Genomic DNA, 19,152 nt, shown 5'->3' on the forward strand with positions numbered 1-19,152 from the left:
ACAACCAACCAAATAACAATAGCCTATAATAGCTACAACACATCTAGGCAGGGTGATTAAGATACAGTAGGCTAGCCTAGCCTTCACTGACAGATTTACAGGTTTGTGCTAGTGTAACCGAATGAATGTTGAGTCCTTGTGAGTCCCGAGTGGTAGCGAGTAGTTGGTTAAACTCACTCCCCTGGTAAAAAGGCATGTTAATCAGCTCCAGCTAGCTCTCTTGGTGCAGTGGTTAGCGTGTCCGCCCCTCAAGCCGAAGGTCGGCAGTTCGAATCCACCCCTGGCAAGCCCTTAACATGGGTTGCTGCAATAACCAGCTCAGTGGCCTTGTGGTTTGAGTGGCCGCCCTGAGACTGGGAGGTTGTGAGTTCGATCCCCGGCCGAGTCATACCAAAGACTATAAAAATGGGACCCATTTGCCTCCTTGCTTGGCATTCAGCATCAAAGGGTTGGAATTGGGGGGTTAGATCTCATATGATTCCCGAGCGCGGCACTGCTGCCGCTCACCGCTCCCCCAGGGGATGGGTCAAATGCGGAGAACAAATTTCGCACACTCAGATGTGTGACAATCAGTGAGACTTTACCTTTACCATCAAACACAACACCGTAACACAGTGTGCAGACAGGCGGGGATACAGTCTGTAGGCCTAGTTTGTCCACCACATCACCACATTTGAGTAGCCTACTGTATTTTCTTCTTCTTCCGGTTGGCATAGGCTATATGATATATCTAATGATATTGTAACGTGTTCAGGTAATCCAAGTATTACCTGTAATGTGATGTGCAACCTAAGTGTCTGGATCGCAGCTAGGAACTGATGTGTGTGGGTGTGTTCCTAGGGGGAAGGGGATATATGTGACCAGCGGCCGGGGCGGAAGCCAGTGAGTGCCATGCGGGCGAGCAGACCGGTTGTTATGTGTAGAGCTAGCGGTGTGAAGCTAGCTGCTAGGAGCTAACGAAGCCTGTGAATAAAGACCCTGTACCAACTACAACTCTCCGTTCTTTGGCGTATCAGCGATACGCTACATTGGCGTCAGAAGTTTAAAACGGTGAATTACCTCCAGAATCGGCAAGATGGTTAACAAGTTCCTGAAGAGAGAGAAGCAAAGACTCAAACGGGAGGCGGGAAGAGAAAGAGCCGGGGCGGACTACCAAGCACCCGAGGAGAAAGAAGACGGGGTAGACGCGGCCGCTACCACAGAGATCCAGGCGGGGATAGCAGCAGCAAGCCTGGGGTTTGTGATGATAAAATCCGAACTAAACGGCGATATCCCCGTAGCCACGGAAGCTACCCCGCGGCTCAAAGAGGCTAGCAGGCGGGCTAACGAGGCGGCGGAGAGAGCGGAAGAGCCGAGGCCGGTGAGAGTGAAGATCGAGCGGGTTGACAACACCGCTGTAGCCATGGAGGCTGTGCCACGGCCCGGTGAAGCCTCGGTGTATCCGGAGAATAAGGGGGAATACAGACGGATGAAGGAGGAATACAGACTGATGAGGGAGAACCTCGGGCGGGAGGAGAGCGGAGCCGAGCCGGGCCCCGCTGGCAGACAGGCGGGGAGTGACGAGGCTGAAGCACGGCACGCGACGGCGGGGGATGGCGCCCGCAGAACCAGGAAGGACGTGCTCGTCCCGAAATACAACGGTAAAGGCGAGTGGGAGGCATACTGCAAGCAGTTTGAGGAGGCTGCAGAATGGAATGGCTGGACGAGAAGGGAGAGAGCCAGCCATCTCGTGATGTCCCTCGAGGGCGAGGCTACGGCGTGCGTGTCGGCAATAGCGGATACAAAGGACTTGGATGTGGTGATGGGGGCCCTGCGGAGACGCTTCGGACGATGTGAAGAGCAGGCCATCGTAGCCGCGGAACTGTGTAACAGACGCAGACGGCAGGGTGAGTCGCTGCGTGCACTGGCAACAGACATTGAGACTCTCAGCCGGCGCGCATACAGCCAGCTACCGACGGAGGCGCTGGATGGGTTAGCCCTAAGCTACTTTGTCCAGGCCATCGAGCCACGGGGTCTAAGCCAGAAGGTAACGCTGGGACATCCAAAAACACTGGGAGCAGCGCTGGAGTTGGCGCTGGAGATAGAGACAGTAGAAGGCTGGGATAAGAGCAGCGGCATAATGGAGGCCGCCCCAGTGGTGAGAATGGCAGCGGAGAGCCAGCTACAAGAAGAGCCAGCGTGGAAGACGGCCTTGGCAGAGCAAGGCAACATGGTGAAAGAGCAAGGCAACATGGTGAAAGAGCTATCTGAGTCGGTGCGCCAGTTAACAGAACAACTGCTCCGAAGCGCGACCCTGCAGCCCACCCCACGAGACAATACCGGGGCCAGGGGGCCCGGGGCCATGCGCTGCTGGACCTGTGGACGCCCCGGGCATCGGGCCAGAGAGTGCCGCGGAGGAGCGTGGAACCAGGGAAACGGCGCGGGGCCCGTCTAAGAGGGGCGAGACGGGCCCCCTACGTCATATTCCCTATGGCCACGTCACCGTTGGAGGGGGCCCAGCGGTACAGACGGGGAGGGGGGGCGTCGCCTTCCCCCGAAGCAGACGACATCGCCGGCGCTGTCAACATGCAGAACGGGCCGCACACGATGAACGGCTGCCATGTTCAGGTCCGCCTGCAAGGGAAGCCCTGTGTCGCCCTGGTGGACACGGGGTGTACGGCAACGCTGGTGAACTACAACATGATGCCAGAGGGAGCGCTTCTGGAGCAGCCAGCGGACCAGCTGCTGAGGACAGTATCCGGTGAGTTGATGCCGATGAGGGGAAGGGGGTCCGTGATGATAACTGTGGGGGGACAGACAGTGAACTTTCCGGTATGGGTAGTAGAGATGGCGGGGCCCTGTATCTTGGGGGAGGACTACTTGACGCTAAACCAATGCACAGTAGACCTATAAGAGCACACTGACGTTTGCAGGGGGGCCGGTAGTCCAGATGGGTCACCCTCCCACCGCTCCAGGGGAGCAACCAAACGTCAATAACATCACTGTATACCGCGTCACAGTTGAGCACGGGCCCCACGCGGAGCCGCAAAAGAGACTGTGTTGGACATGTGGAGAGCCGGGCCACGTGGCGAGGTGGTGCAGAAGCGGTCCCGGGAGACGGACCGGGTATGCGGGACAACGACATGGTCAGCAGGGAGCCTGCTGGGCATGCGGCGAGATTGGACACCTGGCTAGAGAGTGTCAAAAGGCTGTCGGGGACCGGAGGGCAGCGGGAGAAGAGAGACGTGCAGGCGGCGGACAGGTGAGACTCTGCTGGACTTGCCGTTCGCCTGGGCACTTAGCCAGAAACTGCACTGCGCCCCCCACGGTTGCTGTGCGGAAAGCCGAGGTGGAGAGCGAGGCCGGTTGTGTTCCCCCTGCTGTCCTGAACACGCCGTCCCCTGGGGAAGGGGGGCGGGAGGACGACCGAGTGCAGGAGGTGGAGGAAGACGAGGAGGACTGTCCAGATGTGGATCTGGAGGACGACAGAGCGACCATCAAGGATGTCGACGTGAGTGAGTGGAAACGCAGGCAGGCGGAGGACGCGGAGATCGGTCCGGTGCTTGCGTGGGTGGCGGCCGGACGCCGGCCCCCTGTGAAGGAGACTCACATGTTTTCCGGTGCCACGAAAGGACTGTGGAACATGTTTTCCGACCTGCGGCTAGATGAAGACGGGCTGTTGGAGAGAACAGAGCACGGGGTAAAAGGGAGGCAGGCGGTTGTACCCGGTTACCTGCGAGAGTTGGCGCTTAAGGGGGCACACAAGGGCCCTGGTTCCAGTCATTTTGGGCCCGAAGAGACACTCACCCGCATCCGTGGACATTTCTACTGGGGCAAACAAAAGGAGGATGTGCGAAGATACTGCGATGCGTGTGAGGACTGTGGGGCACAGAGGGGGGACCGTGCTGACTTACACTGCAGTGCATGTGTTGACTGTAATGTGCTTCAGATGGGACAGAAGCTTTAAAAGGGGGGATGGAAATAGTGGTTGAAGTGGGATAATGTGAGTAAGAAAAAAGGTTTAAATGAAGGTAATGGAAAAAGAATGATGTAAATGTTGGGGTTGTTGTCGAACTGAAATTATATTGTGTTGAATTTAAATGAATGTGTGAAAAAGAAGGAAATAATGAAAACTAGACATTATGGAGTGCCTAATGGGAAACTAGACATTATGGGGGTACCTAATGGAAAACTAGACATTACGGAGTACCTAATGAAAAACTGGACATTATGACGGGGGTGCTGAAAAGAAAAGACTGTTTGTTGGGGAATTAGAATTTGATGTGGTGATGGGAAAAATGTTGTGTTGGTGTGTTTTGGTACAGGGGGATATGTGTGGGTTGTGGGTGTTAACGTGGGCGTTAACCTTATTGTTGGGTGAGGAGTATGTAACGTGTTCAGGTAATCCAAGTATTACCTGTAATGTGATGTGCAACCTAAGTGTCTGGATCGCAGCTAGGAACTGATGTGTGTGGGTGTGTTCCTAGGGGGAAGGGGATATATGTGACCAGCGGCCGGGGCGGAAGCCAGTGAGTGCCATGCGGGCGAGCAGACCGGTTGTTATGTGTAGAGCTAGCGGTGTGAAGCTAGCTGCTAGGAGCTAACGAAGCCTGTGAATAAAGACCCTGTACCAACTACAACTCTCCGTTCTTTGGCGTATCAGCGATACGCTACAATATCATGATGATCACTGACTGCGACTGGAGGTCACAGTACACCCAGCCACCACACCAGTTTGTCAAATGGGATTTTATTTTGGAAAAGCTCTACCGGAAGTCATGTTGTTGTTGTTGTTTTGTTGCTAACTTGCCACTGGCTCCAGCGCACAGCGCGCACCTCGCTCTCGGTGACACACTGGCTGTCAGCTTCTCCCCGAGGAAAGACTCTCTCCGGCGGCTTTACAGCACCACGACCCCTGCGGCTTGTCCTCCGACCTCCGCAGCTCGCATATTACTTTAGCCTGATTATCTTTGACAGTCTCGAGTGCTTTGAACGCGTGTAAAAAGGATCAGACACTGAGTGAACAGAAGACTTGTTGTGTCTGGTCAAAGTGAGCTGATAGACTGACTGGATCATCTGTCTCACCGCTTTGTTCTGCACCTCTAGCGGAGTGGAAGGAACTTTCTGCGCATCGTTCAGACGAGAAAGTCAACCTCCAAGGTATGTCTTGCCTTCTTTACTAGCCTAACTCTTAGAGGCCATTTACACCTGGCGCTAACATGCATTTTCTGTGATCAGATTGCAATCAGATTGTGTTTTATCACTTGAAATGCCAGGTGTAAACACTCTCCAAAACACATTGAAGAAGGATTGCAATCTGATCGGCCAAACCACCTCCGGAGGTGGTCAGGGATGCATTGTGGACACGTTGAACACAAGTGTAAATGCAATGTGTCCTCTCAATCTGGATACAGCAACTTTATGCGGATTGAGAGGACAACCATTTGTGCAATCTGATTGCAATCAGATTGCAATCAGATTGCAGAAAATGCATGTTAACGCCAGGTGTAAATGGCCTCTAGATGTTATAGCCTACCTACATAATGTCAATATTCCTCTCTTGGAAGGTGTGTCTGTGATATTCAACAGTGTTTTGGGGGTTTATTGTCTCTTCTATGGTATCGTAATATGCCTGCATCTTCACTCATCATATAGGCTATATTTCTACAGGGGGTGTTTTTGTTTTATAAAGCTTAATTTGTGTAGTTAGGCTATTCTTCCAAATGCTCGTGGGATTAAAATCACACTATCTTAAAATGATCAACTGTCAAATTCAAAGATTAGCCTCTCTCTGCCTGACTCTTCTTAATTGAATCATAAAGAAGAAATAACTTTTAAATATTTGCCCCTAGAATACGCCTACGCCTACAGCAGGTGCGCTTATCTGCATTTATGGGGCTGATTTGTCTCCCATTTTGGAAATAATCTCTTGTTGTTGTTTATGTTGTTTCTTCATTTGTATTTGCTAGTTGAGTCATTCTGTGGGCACAACAACTATAATCATAAAACCTACATGTAGCCTACTGTACTGTATCATCATTGTTGTACAATGGAATTTCACCACTCCTCATCCGCTGTATAATAATTATAACAGCTTCTATAAACCAAATTGAATGAAACCAAGAGTCCAGCAGCCTGTACTACGAAGCTAGTTTAACAGATCCGCGATAAGTCCCTTTGATCTGGTTTGACTGAACAGGATCAAAGCTATCTAGTTAACTGATACTACGACGCTGGTTTTCTACTAGGTAAGTGGACCTGGGATCTGCCTGTGCACGCGCACGTTTTTCGCGGCGCGCGTCCACGCGAAAGAGGTGCGCTAGCCAATCACATTATGAACAGCTGAGTTGATCCACGCCCACACCCATTTCCACACCCATTTCCTCGTTCAATGAATGCGCAGTGCATGATCAGAGTTTTAGCGGATATTTAATGTATCCGTGATTTAATGTCAGAATGAAAATCCGCGTTGGATAGTCTGCTGAAGGGCTGTCTAAAGCAGCAGCTTGTATTCACATCAGTCATTTGATTTACTTTGATCAGCGATTTCTGTCTGATACAGCTGCATTGATACAGCAGCAACAAATGTAAATGTGTAATCTCAGTCTATACATTTCTACAATCTGTAAGCCTATTTAGACCATAGATTTAGAAACGCATGCTCAATGAATAATGATCTCTATCACTCATGTGTGTGGTTGCACTGATCGAATAATTTATATATAAAATAGCCTAGTATAAAGCCTAATAGCCTACTATAAAAGAGAAAACTGCTGAACTGAATTGAGACGATGCGGGCATAGTTATCATTGATAAAAACTAGCCTATTTTTGCTCATATATTGGCATACAGCCTACAGGACACAGTTCCAGCTGAAAGATGCAAGAATAGCCTGCATATTTAGTATTGGGGCTATCCATATTTATCCCATATCTATATTATATGTATAGGCTTTTCTGGCATGTAGGAGAATATCACCCTCACTCCATTTGAGGGTCCATTCATGATATGCGCCGCGGTGATTAATAGTGATCATATTTCTCCACGCATCGTTGAGCTGTTAAGACATAAAGTGGTAAGTAGGCTTAATTTAATTATGTAGCCTACAGAGCCACGAATGTTTTGCTTGTTCTATTCTCAGTTGACTGCAATCTATTTTTCATATGGCGATCTTATGAATGGTGAGTGACTCCAGAGAGCCGATTATATGGGTCTCTCATGGATTTTGATCTTATCCTCTGAAGCTAACCTGGTCGCGACCAGGTTAGCTTTGCAGCGTCAGTTGCCATGGTGATTGAAAGTTAACTTGCTTTGTAGTACGGCTAAACCAGGTTTAAACTCAAACTTACTCGGATAAGGCATTAAACTAGCTTCGTAGTACAGGCTACTGGAAGTCTCTTATAAAAGTATATTTAAAGCCATACATTACTTTGGCAAACTGCATTATTCGCCAAAGGACTGAATTCTCAATGTACACATTTTGGTATGTCATACAGAGTTCCAATGTATTCAGTCCTTTGGCAATGCAGTTTGCCAAAGTAATGTATGGCTTTAAATATACTTTTATAAGACACTCATAATTCCATTCTACAACAATAATCATGTTTACCATTACTGACCATGTCTGTGCTGTTTCTTCACCCTGATACATTTATAATGAGCCGTTTTGATTCATATCGGTGTTGAAAGACAGACAGACAGAGACATCAAAGGCGTCATGCTGCTTTAGTGGATGTCTGTGGTTTCCTGCCTGTGCATCTCTATTTCAATCAGGAGAGACTAGAGACCAAAGGATGAATAAAGTGATACTTATTACAATAAAGTGAATAATTTACTACAGAAAGAATGATGAGAATAAAGTATTGTTATTAGTCTTTGGCGGTTAGACACCGCAGGGAGATCTTGAGAGAGCTGCACCAGCCCAGATCAGCATCCAGATATATCCCCCTGCAGTGTCTAGATACTGGTGGTGCTGGTGATCTCCTTCTGAGACTCATGGAGACTCTTCCGACTGAAGAATCGGATAGGTCTGCGACGATCGGGAGGAGAAGGGGAGGAGGAGGGTGCGAGCCTGACAGCAGCGATGATTGAGAGGCTGAATGAGGCAGAAACAAGCATATTTAAGGAACCCGCCTCCAAGCAATTTGCTTACGACTGGGTTGTGGAGCAACGTGATAGGCTTACACTGGAGGTGCGTAGGGTGAGAGGTGATGAGAGCAGTGATGTGACACTATGTAATTGGTTAACAGACTGGGCGACAACCAGCTGATAGTTCATTGAAACCCGGAAATTGACAGCTTATTATGATCTTGTGGTGAGTACCGTAGATTGAAGAGTGGAGATATAAAGTGAATTAAGGAAGTGTAAAAGATATTATAGTCTTCCTGGCTTGAACTTACGTTGAGAACTACATATCTCTCCATCAAACTATTTACCATTGTGACTCAACTCTCATCGTAAAAGCAAGGTTAGCATTAGCTGTCGAAACGATTCCAGCGCTTCTTTCAAGATCAGAGAGCTATAGGTGTTGTCTAGTGTGTGTTGTGTTGTGTTGTGTTGTGTTGTGTGTGTTGTGTAGTGTGTGTTGTGTTGTGTTGTGTTGTGTTGTGTTGTGTTGTGTTGTGTGTGTTGTGTGTTGTGTTGTGTTGTGTTGTGTTGTGTGGTGTGGTGTGGTGTGTTGTGTGTGTGTTGTGTGTGTTGTGTTGTGTTGTGTTGTGTGTGTGTGTGTGTGTGTTGTGTTGTGTGGTGTGTGAAATTGAAAGTGCAACAGCAGCAGTCAGTGTAACTTGGGATTTCCCATGTTGCGTTCCTGGACATGCTAAACTAGGGCACTGGGTGCACGAGTCGAGCCCTCTTCCTGCTTCTCCTTTGTGCTGACGTCTTTATTCATTCATAATGAGGAAAAGAACGACTGAACCTCCTGACCCACACCTTGAGGCCGCCGGGGGGTGATTTAATGTGTGTGTGTGTGTGTGTGTGCGTGTGTGTGTGTGTGTGTGTGTGTGTGTGTGTGTGTGCGTGTGCATGTGCATGCGTGTGTGTGTTGTCTTATTGATTTATGCACCGAGCCCCTGAGGAAATATCTGCAGCATTCCTCCAATTTTTGACTTAATTGTAGTGGTTTCCAAAGTCTGAGACTGTGGGCCTCCCCTCAGACAAAGCCACCCCCCTACAGACACTCGATAATTAATTGAGCCAAGATAGCCTGATATTGCTGTAGCCTGTTTGACATACTTCAGACGACACCAAATACATACAAATACCTGTCATAAGGTCTGCCTGAAGGAATTATTTGTTTCTGACTCTGGGAAAGTGGGGAAAACTGTAAAATTCCCAAAACTACTGATTATCTTAACTATTTCTTTAACCAAATCACACAAATTTAGACTATTCTAGGTTTAGGTTTAGGTTCTATGTGATCTCCTTTTGAGATATTCTTTTCCACTTCCATTCACTGAGCCTCCCCTGAAACTGTCTGGAGACTCCCTGGGGAGGCCCGCCTCCCACTTTAAAAACCTCGGGTCTATTTATTGATTACATTTTTACCTCGTTGATACAATATAGGTCCCTTCCTTCTTTGAGTATGTGTCTGTCTGTGTGCTGACCTGTGCGTTTGTCTGCTTCCAGACTTTCCTCGGAGACTTCCAAAAGGAACAGCAGAAGTTTGTCCAGGAAAATAAGGCCAAGAGATCAGGTGGGATGCACAGCGATTAGGCTATTTCACATCCCACCCAATTCACCCAATTTGTGCCTAAAAGGCAGGAAGTAAAACAGGTGCAAGCAAGACATTGATTAAGGTTTCCAACTTCTAATCCGTTTAGGTGTTCCAGTGCCGTGGGTCTAATTAGTGTCTTGCTTCCACCTGTTTTACTTCCTGCCTTTTAGACACAAAATGGGTGAATTGGGTGGGATGTGAAATAAGCTAATAGTCCCAAAACAAAAGAAGTTTGAAATCTGAAAATCTTCTGAGGCCACGCCCACCCAATGCTTTAATCACAACTCTGATCAACACACCAGACTAAGATGATGTATTTCCCTATATATTTTTTATTTCATTAACAGAGCATGTGAACTTGGACATACGACAAATTAATAATCCATCCATCCACATACAAAAACTGAGGCAAAATACCCAAAAGCCAGATTGCCAACATTTTCTCCCCCTTACTCATCAGAAGTATTTGTGTGCACAACACATTTGTTGAGACAAACTGTGATAAGCAACAACACAAAAATACTCAACAATCTATTAAAGATATTTAGGCTGTAAAAAATGCTACCTTTTCTGTATAGGGGAGACTCATGGGCACCCATTAAACCCATTTTCATTCAGAAATATCTTGAGGTGAGAGGTCAAGGGACCCCTTTGAAAAAAAAATCCTCTGCCAAAATGTAGCCTTCATTTTGAGCGTTTTATTTTATTTTATTTTTTTACCTTTACATATCATCAGTGACAAAGAGATTGACGATGTCACTGATAATATTACCGATGTTGTACCGGAATTTGAATGTCTGGAGCCCCTAGATTTTTGTGACGTCAAAGTGGGGTCACAAGCCAAAAAAGGTTGGGAACCCCCTGCCCTAATGTGTGATGAGTGAAGCTGCCTGTGCTGGCGTTTGTGCCCAGATGCAGCGGTGCCACCCTGGGTCGGCTACAACGAGGAAGAGACCATCCAGCAGCAGATCCTGGCTCTGTCTGCCGTGAGTCACGTACAGATCCTACACGATGTCAGCATGTGTTCTCTCATGTCAGTTATAACACGGCTTTGTTGAAAGCTCATCTCTGATTGGCCGATAATCGCTCTCTGTGGTCTGTTTCACACCTGATTCTATCAGTCTGCAGTTAAAAAACATCTGGTCCATGAAGCGCCACCTAGTGTCTAAAACACATTAGTCTTTAGCTGCTGCACACGGTCCTGCTGGAGCTTTTATAGGTGGAATCTTGTCAATCACATTAGCTTATAATCAGATCGTTTAAAGTCAACATTTTATTTCAAATGATTCATGTGTTTGGTAAGTAGCTGTCAACTCTCTTGACTGATGGCGATACCGATATATGCACATATTTCCCCCCATCTCATTACAGAGAAGATAGTCTCCCCTGTAGTGGAATTAACACATTAATACTCTTATCATGATGGCCCACTAGCAGATATAAACATGAATAATATACACATACATATATAATGCTTTTCAAAATGTACACATTCATGGGGCAAAATAAGAAAACGACTTCAACTTAGGTCATGTAAAACATGCCATATTCTTTCTTTATATAACGTTTAAGATTCATCCTACTTAAACAGACTTGGATGATGCTCTCCCTGGGTTAGGGTTAGTGTCATTTAAGCGTCATTTTATCTGCCTGTCTTTTATCGGCGGAGATGTTTGTTTCGGGCAGATGCCGATATTTCATTTTAAAGCCTTTATCGGCCGATACCGACATCATGCCGATATGATATCATTGTGCATCCCTAGAGCCTGCTCTTATTGCAAAATAGAAAAGGAGTCGTCCTTATACATTAACTGAGGTGGCTGGTTTTATCCATAACCATCCTGCAGTTTTGTGTAACTCAACGTACTTATGCGTAACTCAGTTTGAGTTTGTTTGGCTCGTCATTGACTCAGCACAGATAATCAACAGTGTTGGGGAGGCCTCTGCTGTCTCTGTGTGAAAGTTGTGTCAAAACTAGGGATGCAGCGATATGAAAACTTTGGCCGATACCGATAACTGATATTAACATTGTTGTTATTTGGTCATCGGACAGATAGCGATATATTAAAAAAATTACTAACATCTGCCGATGAATGAATGAAATCTTTATTCCGAACATGTGAGAAAAAAAAACAATAAAAAACAACAACAAAACTAAATAGTTAAAACAAATAAACAATATTATCTTAACATGTCCGAAAAGGAGTAGGAAGAAGTATCAACTTATTTAATCCTACCCCTTCTCCATTACTCAGTAATTAATAATCATCTATTGACTTCCATATTTATATATATTCAAGTTTATTCATTTAGGAAAAACCCCTTGAGATGAATCATCTCGTTTTCGAGGGGGTCCTAACAAGCAAAAACAAGATTATCCTATTAACCTATTATTTATCCTATTATATCCTATTAACCTATTATAATCCTATATATATATATATATATATATATATATATATATATATATATATATATATATATATATATACGCCGGACGCTGGTGATGTGTCTTCCTGTAGGACAAGAGGAACTTCCTGCGCGACCCCCCGGCCGGCGTGCACTTCTGCTTCGTCATGGAGGAGATGTACCCTCTGGCCACCGTCATGCTACAAGAAGACCAGCTGCTCAACCGCATGCGCTTCGACCTGGTCCCCAAACAGTCAGTAGGCTGTGTGTGTGTGTGTGTGTGTGTGTGTGTGTGTGTGTGTGTGTGTGTGTGTGTGTGTGTGTGCGTGCGTGTGCGTGCGTGCGCGCGCGCGTGTGGTCTAATTAATGTCGCACAGTTCCCACAATCATGGAATACCTGGAAAACTGGAAAAGTCATAGAATTTTAATATTTTGTTTTCCAGGCCTGGAAAAGTCATGCCATTTGTAAGATCATTGAACGTTTTGGAAAAGTCATTGATTTTGTTGTGTGTAATGAAATTAATTGTTATGGGTAATCTTTTTTTTTTTATAAAGATTTTTATGGAAAATTCATGATTACGTTTCCAATAGCTCCCATGCTCCCATACTCCCTCCAAATCAATACCAGATTATTAGACTGGACAAATAGGACACACCTCATTATATTTGATTTGAGTGATTCTTGTATTTTATATTAATATTTTTATGGAAAATTCACAATTTCTTTCAATAGCTTCCATGTAATATGATGCCATGACTAAAGCACTAAAATTCCAAGTGCAAGTATGTTCCACATATTTTAAGTATGTTAAGCATATGTTAGACCAAGGGAAAAAACACTAAAACTGAAAGTATAATAATAGCATTGATATTACAATAATCAAGAATGATAATAAAAACAACAGTAATAATAAAACATTTATGCATATTAGTCCAGAATTTTATCAAAATACCTCACTCAGTTTAGGACGTAAGTAGCCTAAAGCTTTATTTTTATGGCACCTTTCAAAACCCCATAGACGTAATGTAGTATTGATCAATTCTACAATTAATATGTGATCAATAAAAATCATTATAACCATCGTATCAGATGTGGACGACAGTGATTGGACGATATCTGACTCCTATTTAGAACTAAATTATTTAGGGTTCTATGTCAATGTAACCCTGGTCCGGTCCATTATGATGACTCACCTGTGTTTGTGTTTGTTTGTAGTGTGAAGGAGGAGGCGTTCTGGAGGAACTACTTCTACCGGGTGTCTCTGATCAAGCAATCGGCCCAGCTGACGGCGCTGGCAGCCCAGCAGCAGCAGAGGGAGGAGGGGGACAGGGGGGCCAGTGTCTCCCCTGAGGACGTCACCTTAACAGGTTAGAGGGAGGAGGGGGACAGAGGGGCCAGTGTCCCCTGAGGACGTCACCTTAACAGGTTAGAGGGAGGAGGGGGACAGAGGGGCCAGTGTCCCCTGAGGATGTCACCTTAATGTGTATATATATATATATATATATATATACATATACATATACAGTATATATATATATATATACATACACATATCCTAGCCACTAAATTAAAAAATATATATCATTTCTTTGCAGAAAATGTCAGACCAAAAACCCCACCTGTTTCCATCAGTGACATGCAGAAGGTAAGAGTGCTATACTGTGGATGTGGTGGTTGTGTATGCTCAGTATGTATACAAGTGGCTGAGGAAGAAGCTCTCTGTTTTCAGTCCCAGCCGGCCCAGGAGGAAGAGGAGGACATGTGTTCAAGTCCCGGGGTGTCGGAGTTTGTGAGCGACGCGTTCAACTCCGCCAACATCAACCAGGACGACCTGAAGAAAGAGATGGAGCAGCTGGTGCTGGATAAGAAGGACAGCCCCTCTCCTGAAGGTCGGCTTTCTGACACTTTTGTTTCATCCTTTAATGAACTGTGTGTCTGTTACATTTCTTAAGCTGGAAATTAGACAGATATCGTTTTGTTGTGTTGGTATTTCTGATGATTTTCTTTTCATGTTACAACATGTAAGCTGAAGATGTAAGCTATGAACCAGGGAGCCACTCTCTCAACAGAAGACGGCTTTAAAAGAACACTGTCAATCTATCGCCGTTCAAGCTGCTGATAAAGACGATATTTTGTGCCGATGTTGCAGATTTTTCATTCCAAAAAAAAATCCAAAAATCAGAAGCACTCTTGTTTCCCACCAAATTTTTTATTTGGTAGGGTGGAAAAGCCTGGGAAAGAGCATTGAGGCCAAACATGTAATTAAATGTATATTAATAATAATAACTACAACAATAACTACTACTACTACTACTACTACTACTACGGCACTAGTTAGAGCGCATCATACCTCTGCCAGCCTTTCTAAGTATCGTGGTGTTACGTGAATCCGTTTAGAAGTTAGGCTCCTTTTTGTGATTGCCACGCCCCCTTTTGGTCAGTGAAAGCAAGTTGAAAACAAGAGCTTCGATACCGGAAGCTAGGCAATATTACCTTCAAAATAAAAGCGCTAATTTATTAAAACCAATAGGCTACATAATGCTGGTGGGTGTACAGACCAGTCAACTCACTATGGGTTAAAATTGGCTTTTCGGAGGCACAACATTGTATGTTTATTTACAACAGGTTTCTCTGCAAATGTTTTCTTTATTTCCTCTTTGGTACTTGGGGGATTTTGGATCACACACGAAACATTGCGACAGTACTTTTATTTAAATGTCATTATTTTGACGGTTATAACCGGACGTTTCTGTTTTATTCTGGCTGACTTGACGCTGCTGAACCTGTGAGCAAATCTCTTTTAGATTTAGATATCTTGTTGATGTTGTGATGCAATTGAGTCTTCCCTGTCTTTTATTCCCGTGTGCCTTGGTATCAGAAATATAAATATAGTGTATAAAGAATAAGCAGCTAGTTGGCTGCGTCTGGGTGTGGGCTAAACACTGGAGCAGCTTGTTACTGCATAGCCTCATAGTTTTTTCAATGGCTATTATGATTTCCATCATATCAAAGATATACAAGCCTGATTTGATATCACATTTTTTAATCATAGTCAATATATCAATGTTGTGTCAGTCATGATGTCATTTGGCATGCTAATTTGACTAACTTAAGCATCTTACCACCTCTGTGGTGTGTCCCCTCCTCCCTCCTCCCTCCTCCCTCCCCCAGAGGAGCCGGCAGACTGGGAGAAGGAGCTGCAGCAGGAGCTCTAGGAGTACGAGGTGGTGAGCGAGGCCACAGACAGAGACGAGCAGTGGGACCAAGAGATCGAGAAGATGCTCCAGGCTGACAGCAGCTAGGGGGCGCTGCCTCTCCTCTGCACAGTCACTGATTTGCTGCCCCCCCAATGGACGACTAGCAACCCATGCTGCACAAAGGGACTAAATATGATTCCCCTCTATATGTATATGATTACCATCTGTCCACTTGTATCCATGCTTCCGTAACTCAGGGTTCCTACGCAGGTCTGGAAAGTGAATAGTTTGGGGATTTGAAAACAAAAGTCTGGGAAAAGTATGGGAAATGTTGTAGTTCAGGTCCGATAAACACACAATTCTAGCTTTGATCTTGGTCTAGACCCACTTTGAATACACAGCTTGTGTTGATGTGAAGAATAATGTTCAGATAGAGGGATGCTCTTATGAGCCAGCCACTGTCAGCATGCATTATATCAAATAGCTGCACCAACATCACATCTAGTCAAGAACATCGGCCATATGTGAAAGAAAGCATGTAGGAACCCTGCCGATCATCTCACATATTCTGATATTTCATCATCAGACCAGATCTAGATCTAGGTCTGCGTTAATCATATTGAACACCAGACAACATCTTCAGAGGAAAAAGTATGTGATTTTCTTTGATTAAAAATGTGTAAGGACCCTGGGACCTGATACAAGTTTGAGATATGATTATATCTTCTTGCTTTGCCGTTCATGAGAGCCATGTACTGAGGCAGAAAGCCGCTAGAGGGCGCTACAGTACAAAGTGCCAGGCACTTTCTTCTGATGGGGGCCTGTTTGAAATCCTAGATCCACGTTTGAGTTAAGTATCTTTCAGCTGCTGCTTGCAGGTGGTTTGTACAGTAAAGTCTGTAGTATAGTTACAGTACAGTAGAGTCAAATCTATGTCAATAAAGAGGATTGATTTGTGGCACTTTGCACAGCAGCACTTCAGACACTATTTCCCTTTCATTCTCCTTTCACATGTTTCTATTTCATTTGGACAAAGTTGGAAATGTGCGCATGTCTTTGTTCAGCTACACGGCTTGTTTCTCTGTAGCTGAAGTATTGTACATGTGTTCTCTCTTTGATCTTTTCCTTCAATAAATATTCAAATCTGTTACAAAAGCAACCAGTAGACTGTGGCTCAACTTGATACATACACGGATGAGTTCAGGGAGTATGAATGGAAATGAAGTTATAGGACATATATATATATGCCAGATGGTTTGTTCACAGAACCATGTGGGAGCTCGTCTTTGGAAACTGTATGGAAAAGGCTGTGTGTGTTTAAATAATCCCTGGCAGGTGATTGGATGAACCATCTGTCTATCATCTATCATCGCTGTCGTCACACCTAAATCCCGCCCGCAGTTGCCTCTGGAACTTGTGATTGGTAACCAGGGTTGGGAAGTTTATTTTTAAAATGTAATCGGATACAATTAATAGTTACCTGTCAAAAATTGTAATCAGTAATCCAAGTATCACAATATAAAAGTAATCTAACTGATTATTTTACTTTTTGATTAGTTTTGAACAAATTTCCTCCTGCATTTGACTACTGGAGCTCCTCAGGACCCCAACAACAACAACAAAAAAGAACAGCTTTGCTAATCTTGTCTCATCTGTTTCTCAATAATAATATAATATATAATAATATAATAATCGTGTTTACATCATTGGATTACAGACCATCATTTTCTTAGAAACCCAGTCATTTATTTCTTGGCTGCACTCACTGGTCATTTCTAAGAGCCAAGTGTTTTTAGGTGTTATTTATTTTGCACCTTAAGATATCAAACATAAAGTAGACAATAAAAGAGTCAATATTTACAGTGCACAGCGAATTGGATCAATAAATCTACAATACATGTAATCAGTTACTTTCCCAGCCCTGATGCGTCACCAGGCTCTCTCAGAGGGGAGAGCATCGGGGGAGAGAGAGAGCCTGGCAGTTACTGAGGCAGGAAGACAGAAGAAGACCCGCCCCCGTCTTCCGGTGGCCTGTGTGCTGCAGTGTTTTCCTTCCCCCACACAAATGCAACAGCAGGCAGTCAGTCGCTACGAGTTAGATCAAAAACAAGAAGCATGGACATACCAAACGAAGTGTTTGTTTTGAGCTAAGTCTCGTTACTCGCGTCGCCCATGTTTTCTAAACTGAACGCAAGAATTGAGCGGAATATTGTTTCTGGAGCACAGCACGGTCTTCCGCCCAGAGCCGGAAACACTCGGAGCGACGATTTAATCATCATCATCCAGCCCTGCTGCCACGACACTTCTCTATACAGGCTGAGGCGGAGCAAAGCAACTGTTGACAGTGGAAGTAAAGTGTGTCGCAGTTCAACTCAGAGTCACACCGACACCATTTTGAGAGAGCAGAGAGAAGACGCAGGGTGAGTGTTAATAATACATTATTATTCCTATTATTATTCTATTCAGGGATGAAACTAGTCATCTTTAGGTGTCAGTCACCTTCTCGAACTTGTGCTGCTAAGTAAGTGAATGGTTTCTGAGTGGTTTAGTGTCTCTGCCCTGGCTGATATCTGTCACCTTTTTCCACTGTCTGAGTTCACATCTGTTGATTGTAAAAGTCTCTGAGTCAGTTTGTTACTGATCGCAGGTGTTTTACTGCGTTCACCTGCCTCTTTTCCTCTCTCTCAAAGTAACGCTCATAGAAAAGATGTAACAGTGAGATAATGGCGTCAGTAAAACAAACAGGGAAGTTGATGTGGGCGGTGGCCCTGTACTTCACAGAAGACCGACATGACGCAGTTTATTAAACCGTTAAATTAACCCAGTTTTATTCCATCTGTGTGTCTGAGACTCTGCGAGATGAGCGTCTTTCAGTCACATGACTCCTCATAAAGAGAGAAACGGCTTGTTGACTTTCTGCAGACAGATCAGGACTTCAGAGCGAGGTGGGAACATCGACATATATATATTTAATATAGCTCAATGGGTGGTAAACTAATCTGCTTCATATTAGGCCTACAGAGGGCGCTACTAACTAAGATGACATGCGTCGACTTGCCTACAGAGTCAGACTGCTGTGTTGCGTTTGAGTCATCCGCCTCTCGTCTCTGAGGGCGGGTTCACCGGGCTGATTTCTCATAAGCCAGCAGTGTTTCACTGAAATCTGTAACCACCGTGTGTGACCACAGAGGGGCGCTGTTTCACATGTTCTGCACATTTAGGCACCTGACAGTATCCACCCGACACTACAGACAGACGAGGATCTGCTAGAAAATAAAGTCATTCAAGACAAGTGTTGATAAAAAAGAAATAATGAATGAAGCTTGTGTGTGTGTGTGTGTGTGTGTGTGTGTGTGTGTGTGTGTGTGTGTGTGTGTGTGTGTGTGTGTGTGTGTGTGTGTGTGTGTGAAAACTGAAGCATATTCATAGAACAAAATATTCTGTGGGTCTTGAAAGATGAGTGAATATGATCACAAATTCTGGCAACTCAGTGGCAACTTAAAAAAAATACTCTGGCGCGCAAATAGTTAATACACACTGTGTTTAATTAGATATGTTGTGTGAAGAAAATAAGGTGACACTAACTTACCAGGGTAGTACTGTGTGTGTGTGTGTGTGTGTGTGTGTGTGTGTGTGTGTGTGTGTGTGTGTGTGTGTGTGTGTGTGAGACACGACAGAATAGTTGACCTGTTAGTTAAAGACATAAGGTGTTGTTGTGACATAGACACATTTTTAGGCTGTGGACCAATGTTACTATTGCACTACTAACCCTACTATCCTAACCCTACTATTGCAGGGCTGTCAAACGATTAATTTTCTTAATCGCAATTAATTAAATAATTAACTATAAT

The 19,152-nt window shown here is 44.9% G+C and overlaps 1 protein-coding gene across 1 annotated transcript in view; it reads left to right on the plus strand.

Moving 5' to 3' along the window:
- Positions 1-19,152, plus strand: part of LOC310791526 (synapse-associated protein 1-like) — a gene marked incomplete at both ends in the record, with an annotated part of 582,682 nt that overhangs the window by 329 nt on the left and 563,201 nt on the right. Inside the window, 6 exons of the mRNA XM_083653200.1 lie at positions 9,607-9,673; positions 10,607-10,680; positions 12,217-12,356; positions 13,320-13,471; positions 13,700-13,749; positions 13,840-13,993. Of these exons, the coding sequence (XP_083509326.1) occupies positions 9,607-9,673; positions 10,607-10,680; positions 12,217-12,356; positions 13,320-13,471; positions 13,700-13,749; positions 13,840-13,993 (637 nt within the window). The remainder of the gene's footprint in view (positions 1-9,606; positions 9,674-10,606; positions 10,681-12,216; positions 12,357-13,319; positions 13,472-13,699; positions 13,750-13,839; positions 13,994-19,152) is intronic.

The sequence above is a fragment of the Poromitra crassiceps genome (genome assembly GCF_964638095.1).
Source record: "Poromitra crassiceps genome assembly, chromosome: 16".
Classification (NCBI taxonomy): Eukaryota; Metazoa; Chordata; class Actinopteri; order Beryciformes; family Melamphaidae; genus Poromitra; species Poromitra crassiceps.